We start from the raw sequence: 8704 nt of genomic DNA on the forward strand, positions 1-8704 counted from the left end.
AATAATTATTAACCTATTCAAAAGGACGAGGATTTGACTAGAGATACTCCGTTTTAGACGATGTAGTATTTCCTTTTGATTACGAAGCTAATAATGGTTTAGAGGAACAAGTTTTTTCCTGAGAATATTGTTTTAGAGTCTAGCGATTTAGAAACATTAGTCTTATACAAAGAAAGTGAACTCGTAGAGATGAGTAAGGATGAACCTGACTTAGAAGAATCAATTGACCATTTTCAGGAATCATATGACCTTGAAAGTAGGGAAGTTGTGACTAGTCTTTCTAGAGACACTGAAAACTCTAAGTTTGTGGGTGATTATCATTCTCCATGTGTTTTAACTATTAGAAAGGTACCTCACTTGGGACTTGATCAAAAGGAAATATTAGAAAGGTACCTCACTTGGAACTATTAGAAAGGTACTCTAAGTTGTAGGTACATCCACTACCATCAGTACAGAGGTCACTCCACCAATAATTGTCGAGAGGTGAAAGATATCGTGCAACATCTTATCCGAGACGGATACCTGAGGAAGTTCGTCCGACAAGCACCATAGGAGACCACCGAACCCGATGCACCTGTTCACCAGGTTCGAATTGGCAGATCAACTCAGTTTGTTAACACCATCTCGCACTCATCCACACAGGAGTACAATATAAGTCCAGGAATCACTTCTAGAATCCACAAGAGGGAACATAATGGTAAATAAATCATCAGTGTAGCCAAGACCATGCCGATGGAACCTTGGATGATGTAATCCATTTCCTTCTCGCCTAAGGATGTCCCGATGAACGGTCAAGACCATAACGACCCCTTGGTCATTACCTTGCTAATTGAAGAATGGGGAGTGAGAAGGATACTGGTAGACAGTGGGAGCTCAGTCGAGGTGCTTTTCTACGACACCTTCAAGAGAATGGAATTTTCAGATGACATTCTCGTCCCCTCAACATATCGAATTTATGGCTTCAATGGAACCGTGACCATCCCAAAGGGCGAAGTAACTCTGAGAATATCGGATGGGGGCAGTTATTTGGATACTCTAACCACATTCTGTGTAGTCGATGTCGCCTCACCCTACGAAGCTATTATCGGGAGACCTTGGATCGCCGGTATTAAAGGGGCGGCATTAGCCTACCATCAAAGGCTGAGATTTCCAACGAATAAAGGTATAACAGAGGTCGTCGGCGATTCATAGGCGTCCAGGTAATGTATGCAAGTCGATATTCAGATAAATGAGGAACGACGAGCACATCAGCGAAGGGAGAAAAACAAGGCCAAAGAAGCCAGGGCGGCAGAAGAACTGGAAAAGGTTATCTCCCAGGCAGTCATGGCGTTCGAAGCAAAAGAGCAACAACCCTTATAGCAATTACAGGAATCGTCACCGGTAAGGGAGCCAAAACCAAATTTCTCGGCCGTAGAGCCCACACGAGATATCAATTTCGGAACGAATGAAGAGACGAGGATAGTAAGGATCGGGTCATTGTTATCGGATGAATAGGTGAATCGGCTCACAATAGTCCTGCGGGAGAATATGGATGCTTTCGCATGGAACATGCACGATATGGAGGGCATAGACCTGACAATATGTTGCCATCATTTAAAGATCGACCCAAGTTTCAAACCTGTCTGACAAAAGATGAGGCGAATTGCACCAGAGTTGCAGACGGCAGTCGAGAAAGAATTAAAGAAACTACACGAAGCAAGAATAATCAGAAAATCTCAGTACCCACGGTGGATATCTAACATGGTCGTGGTACCAAAGAAGAATGGAGGAGTCAGAATATGTATTGACTTCAGCGACCTATAAAAAGCTTGCCCGAATGACATCTTTCCTCTCCCAAGCATCGATCAACTGGTAGAATCGATAATAGGATACGAGGCGATAACCTTAATGGATGGGTACTCGGGGTATAACCAGATACCATTGGCCCCCGAGGATCAAGAACATACCTCTTTCTTCACACCAAGGGGCCTATATTGGTACACCAAGATGTCGTTTGGATTGAAGAATGCAGGTGCCACATACCAAAGGCTGGTAGGGGACATGTTCGAGGACAAGATCCATAACACCATCGAAGTCTATGTCGATGACATGCTGTTAAAAAGTCTCCTAGCCAAGAACCACATCCGAGACCTTCAGGAGATTTTCCAGACGATGAAGGAGTATAAGATGAAGGTTAACCCTGCTAAGTGTGATTTTTGGGTTACCTCGGGAAAATTCTTGGGATACATCATCACACCCAAGGGGATAGAAGCGGATCCCGACAAAGTCAGGGCCATCCTCGAGATGCCGTCTCCTGCAACGGTGAAAGACATACAAAAAATAAACGGCAGCATAGCGGCACTAGGGCGATTCATATCCCGGTCTTCGGACAAGTGTAAAAACTTCCTCAGCACTCTTAAGAAGGGAGAAAAATTAAAGTGGACGGACAAGTGTGAGGAAGCCTTTCAGAATATTAAATTACATCTTTCAAGCCTCCCAGTATTGCAGAGACCCGAGCCCTCAGAAGTCTTACCATATACCTCGGAGCAACTTCATATGCTATCAGTGCAGTCTTGGTTAAGAATAAAGGAAACGAAGAGAAACCCGTTTACTTTATCAGAAAAACCTTGAGCCCGACCCAGAAAAATTACACACGGATGGAGCAAATGATTCTGGCATTAGCGTTCGCCACTCTAAAGTTGAGGACGTATTTTCAAGCCCATCGGATCCGCGTACTCACCAAATCGCCCATCGAAGCGGTACTAGACAATGCAGGCCGATCAGGAAGAATTTCTAAGTGGGGGGCGCAAATTAAATAATTTAATGTTTTTTACGAGATGAGAACAGCGGTAAAAGCACAAGTTGTGGCAGATTTCCTGGCGGATTTTCCATTAAGTGACGAAGACGAGGTCGAAGATATCCCGGGAATGGAGGAATATCGGGAGGATCCAGCCGACCTACTGGAGGCGAGCAGCCCGACACGATGGGAATTTTTCGTAAATGGATCATTGAACAAAGATGGATCAGTCCTTGGGCTAGTCTTCACCACACCTGAAGGAATGAAGATAGTCCACTCATTTCGATTGGAGTTTAAAGAAACGAACAATGTTACAGAGTACGAGGCGGTGATCCATGCTCTAAGTATAGTCGTTGAAATGGGACTACAGGATGTGAGACTGACTAGTGACTCGCAGCTGGCAATCCGACAAATTACCGACAAATATGCTATCCATGAACCGATTTTGCAAAAGTATTGGGAACTTGCCCAATTTTACATCGACCAGATCCCCAACATCAAATTTCGTCACATAATAAGCAAAGACAACCGACATTCCGACGCTTTGTCATACATAGCGTCTCGGTTAACGGATCCTACTGTGGAAGGCATCCGAGTCGTGAGGCTTCTTACACCCTCAATACCAGAGGTACCATAAATACGCATCGACGTGGCTGTCAACACGGACGATAGGTATCAGGAAGGATATTGGATAAAGCCGATCCATTTTTAGTTAGAAACAGGCGAGCTACCCAGAGGGCGACCAGAGAGCAACAAAGTCAAGATTAAATCGGCTGCGTATAAGCTGAGGGACGGAATCCTATACAGAAAGTCTTACTTAGAACTATTATTAATATGTTTGACCAAGGATGAAGGCCAATAAATCTTGAATGAACTACACTATGGAGCAGCTGGAAACCATAGCTCGTGTCGGAGTCTGTCGGCTAGGGAAAAAACGATGGGATATTTCTGGCCCTATATGAATGATGACGCAAAACGGATGACACAACCTTGCGAGGAGTTCCAGCGGTATGGAAAGAAGATACATGCACCATCCGTAACCTTGAACTCAGTAGTAATCCCATGTCCCTTCGCCAAGTGGGGAATCGACATTGTGGGACCACTGCATGTGGGATCGGGGCAAAGAAAGTACTTAATCGTGGCTACGTACTACTTTACTAAATGGGTAGAGGTAGCACCTTTGAAACATATCCGAGATAAAGATGTCTTCAGATTCATTTGGGAACACATCATATGCAGTTTTGGAATACCGGCAGCTATCGTCTCGGACAATGGAAAACAACTTCAAGGAGAAAACATTGATATGTTGTTCAACACCTACAACATTAGGAAAAGTAAGGCCACCCCCATATATACTCGGAGCAATGGGCAGGCCGAAATTACAAACAACGCCGATAATTTGAAGAAAAAATTGGATGGGAGTATGGTGAATGGTGTGAGGAACTTTACAACATTTTATGGGCTTATAGAACAACCTGAAGGGAGGTAACTGGGCTATCACCTTTTATGCTCACTTATGAAACTGAAGCGATTCTACCAACAAAGGCGATGGTACCCACCACGAGAACCGAAGCATGAAGGAAAAACATCTCGGCCGATCTCATTTTGGCCAAGCTCGACGACTTAGAGGAAACAAGAGAGATGGCGCTACAAAAAATGGAAAACTAGCAAAGGATATTACAGCGGGAATACAATAAACGAGTTCTTCCAAGAGAATTCCTACCGGGGCAATTAGTACTAAAGTGTTTAGCCGATTGGGAGCGTGATAAAAAAGGAGGTAAAGTGTGGAGTACCATACACAATCATGTCTAAAGTGGGTGAAGGCGTTTATCGATTACTAAAACCGGACGGAAAACCAGAGTTAAAACCGTGGAACGCCCAATATATGAAGCTCTATCACCCGTTAGGAGTTCGAGAAAAACAGATAAAGATACTTTTCATTCGTACTCGGGGCAATGGCAGTGAGGAAGTGCCGAGGTGACTTACACTCGAATGGTCATTCGTACTCGGGGCAAAGCCAATGTGGAAGTGCCGAGGTGACTTACACTCGAATGGTCATTCGTACTCGGGGCAGTGGCAGTGTGCAAGTGCCGAGGTGACTTACAATCGACTGGATATTCGATACTCGGGGTAGTGGCAGTGTGCAAGTGCCGAGGTAGCCTAAGGCTGAGATTCACAGGCGTCCAGGTAATGTATGCAAGTCGATATTCAGATAAATGAGGAACGACGAGCACATCAGCGAAGGGAGAAAAACAAGGCCAAAGAAGCCAGGGCGGCAGAAGAACTGGAAAAGTTTATCTCCCAGGCAGTCATGGCGTTCGAAGCCAAAGAGCAAGAACCCTTATAGCAATTATAGGAATTGTCACCGGTAAGGGAGCCAAAACCAAATTTCTCGGCCGTAGAGCCCACACGAGAGATCAATTTGGGAACGAATGAAGAGACGAGGATAGTAAGGATCGGGTCATTGTTATCGGATGAATAGGTGAATCGGCTCGCAATAGTCCTGCGGGAGAATATGGATGCTTTCGCATGGAACATGCACGATATGGAGGGCATAGACCCGACAATATGTTGCCATCATTTAAAGGTCGACCCAAGTTTCAAACCTGTCTGACAAAAGATGAGGCGAATTGCACCAGAGTTGCAGACGGCCGTCGAGAAAGAATTAAAGAAACTACACGAAGCAAGAATAATCCGAAAATCTCAGTACCCACGGTGGATATATAACATGGTCGTGGTACCAAAGAAGAATGGAGGAGTCAGAATATGTATTGACATCAGCGACATAAACAAAGCTTGCCCGAATGACATCTTTCCTCTCCCAAGCATCGATCAACTGGTAGAATCGATAATAGGATACGAGGCGATAACCTTAATGGATGGGTACTATGGGTATAACAAGATACCATTGGCCCCCGAGGATCAAGAACATACCTCTTTCTTCACACCAAGGGGCCTATATTGGTACACCAAGATGTCGTTTGGATTGAAGAATGCGGGTGCCACATACCAAAGGCTGGTAGGGGACATGTTCGAGGACAAGATCCATAACACCATCGAAGTTTATGTCGATGACATGCTGTTAAAAAGTCGCCTAGCCAAGAACCACATCCGAGACCTTCAGGAGATCTTACAGACGATGAAGGATTCCAAGATGAAGGTTAACCCTGCTAAGTGTGATTTTTGGGTAACCTCGGGGAAATTCTTGGGATACATCATCACACCCAAGGGGATAGAAGCGGATCCCGACAAAGTCAGGGCCATCCTCGAGATGCCGTCGCCTGCAACGGTGAAAGACATACCAAAACTAAACGGCAGCATAGCGGCACTAGGGAGATTCATATCCCGGTCTTCGGACAAGTGTAAAAACTTCCTCAGCACTCTTAAGAAGGGAGAAAAATTAAAGTGGACGGACAAGTGTGAGGAAGCCTTTCAGAATATTAAATTACATCTTGCAAGCCTCCCAGTATTGCAGAGACCCGAGCCCTCGGAGGTTCTTACCCTATACCTCGGAGCAACTTCATATGCTATCAGTGCAGTCTTGGTTAAGAATGAAGGAAACGAAGAGAAACCCGTTTACTTTATCAGAAAAACCTTGAGCCCGACCCAGAAAAATTACACACGGATGGAGCAAATGATTCTGGCATTAGCGTTCGCCACTCTAAAGTTGAGGATGTATTTTCAAGCCCATCGGATCCGCGTACTCACCAAATCGCCCATCGAAGCGGTACTAGACAATGCAGGCCGATCAGGAAGAATTTCTAAGTGGGGGCGCAAATTAAATAATTTAATGTTTTTTACGAGATGAGAACAGCGGTGAAAGCACAAGTTGTGGTAGATTTCCTTGCGGATTTTCCATTAAGTTACGAAGACGAGGTCGAAGATATCCCGGGAATGGAGGAATATCGGGAGGATCCAGCCGACCTACTGGAGGCGAGCAACCCGACACGATGGGAAGTTTTCGTCAATGGATCATCGAACAAAGATGGATCAGGCCTTGGGCTAGTCTTCACCACACCCGAAGGAATGAAGATAGTCCACTCATTTCGATTGGAGTTTAAAGCAACGAACAATGTTAAAGAGTACGAGGCGGTGATCCATGCTCTAAGGATAATCGTTGAAATGGGACTACAGGATGTGAGACTGACTAGTGACTCGCAGCTGGCAATCCGACAAATATGCTATCCATGACCCGATTTTGCAAAAGTACTGGGAACTTGCCCAATTATACATCGACCAGATCCCCAACATCAAATTTCGTCACATAAGCAGAAAAGACAACCGACATTTCGACGCTTTGTCATACATAGCGTCTCGGTTAACGGATCCTACTGTGGAAGGCATCCGAGTCGTGAGGCTTCTTACACCCTCAATACCAGAGGTACCATAAATACGCATCGACGTGGCTGTCAACACGGCCGATAGGTATCAGGAAGGAGATTGGATAAAGCCGATCCATTTTTAGTTAGAAACAGGCGAGCTACCCAGAGGGCGACCAGAGATCAACAAAGTCAAGAGTAAATCGGCTGCGTATAAGCTGAGGGACGGAATCCTATACAAAAAGTCTTACTTAGGACTATTACTAATATGTTTTACCAAGGATGAAGGCCAATCAATCTTGAATGAACTACACTATGGAGCAGCTGGAAACCATAGCTCGGGTCGGAGTCTGTCGGCTAGGGATAAAACGATGGGATATTTCTGGCCCTATATGAATGATGACGCAAAACGGATGACACAACCTTGCGAGGAGTTCCAGCGGTAAGGCAAGAAGATACATGCACCATCCGTAACGTTGAACTCAGTAGTAATCCCATGTCCCTTCGCCAAGTGGGGAATCGACATTGTGGGACCACTGCATGTGGGATCGGGGCAAAGAAAGTACTTAATCGTGGCTACGGACTACTTTACTAAATGGGTAGAGGTAGCACCTTTGAAACATATCCGAGATAAAGATGTCTTCAGATTCATTTGGGAACACATCATATGTCGTTTTGGAATACCGGCAGCTATCGTCTCGGACAATGGAAAACAACTTCAAGGAGAAAACATTGATATGTTGTTCAACACCTACAACATTAGGAAAAGTAAGGCCACCCCCATATATCCTCAGAGCAATGGGCAGGCCGAAATTACAAACAACGTCGATAATTTGAAGAAAAAATTGGATGGGAGTGCGGTGAATGGTGTGAGGAACTTTACAACATTTTATGGGCTTATAGAACAACCCGAAGGGAGGCAACTGGGCTATCACCTTTTATGCTCACTTATGAAACTGAAGTGATTCTACCAACAAAGGCGATGGTACTCACCACGAGAACCGAAGCATGAAGGCAAAACATCTCGGCCGATCTCATTTTGGCCAAGCTCGACGACTTAGAGGAAACAAGAGAGATGGCGCTACAAAAAATGGAAAACTAGCAAAGGATATTACAGCGGGAATACAATAAACGAGTTCTTCCAAGAGAATTCCTACCGGGGCAATTAGTACTAAAGTGTTTAGCCGATTGGGAGCGTGATAAAAAAGGAGGTAAAGTGTGGAGTACCATACACAATCATGTCTAAAGTGGGTGAAGGCGTTTATCGATTACTAAAACCGGACGGAAAACCAGAGTTAAAACCGTGGAACGCCCAATATATGAAGCTCTATCACCCGTTAGGAGTTCGAGAAAAACAGATAAAGATACTTTTCATTCTTACTCGGGGCAATGGCAGTGAGGAAGTGCCGAGGTGACTTACACTCGAATGGTCATTCGTACTCGGGGCAAAGCCAATGTAGAAGTGCCGAGGTGACTTACACTCGAATGGTCATTCGTACTCGGGGCTGTGGCAGTGTGCAAGTGCCGAGGTGACTTACAATCGACTGGTTATTCGATACTCTGGGTAGTGGCAGTGTGCAAGTGCCGAGGTAGCCTAAGGGTACTGGTG

At 45.0% G+C, this 8704-nt stretch overlaps 1 protein-coding gene across 1 annotated transcript; it reads left to right on the forward strand.

The window, feature by feature from the left end:
- Positions 1-2816: 2816 nt before the first annotated feature.
- On the forward strand, positions 2817-3413 carry LOC113327926. The gene has a single exon (XM_026575039.1). It carries the CDS (start codon positions 2817-2819, stop codon positions 3411-3413), a length of 597 nt encoding a protein of 198 aa, XP_026430824.1.
- The last annotated feature ends 5291 nt before the right edge of the window (positions 3414-8704 follow it).

Source organism: Papaver somniferum, unplaced genomic scaffold (assembly GCF_003573695.1).
Source record: "Papaver somniferum cultivar HN1 unplaced genomic scaffold, ASM357369v1 unplaced-scaffold_107, whole genome shotgun sequence".
Taxonomy (NCBI): Eukaryota; Viridiplantae; Streptophyta; class Magnoliopsida; order Ranunculales; family Papaveraceae; genus Papaver; species Papaver somniferum.

Excerpts from the sequence above, each read along its gene's own strand:
- LOC113327926 (XM_026575039.1), top strand. The coding sequence starts at position 2,817 with ATGAGAACAGCGGTAAAAGCACAAGTTGTGGCAGATTTCCTGGCGGAT.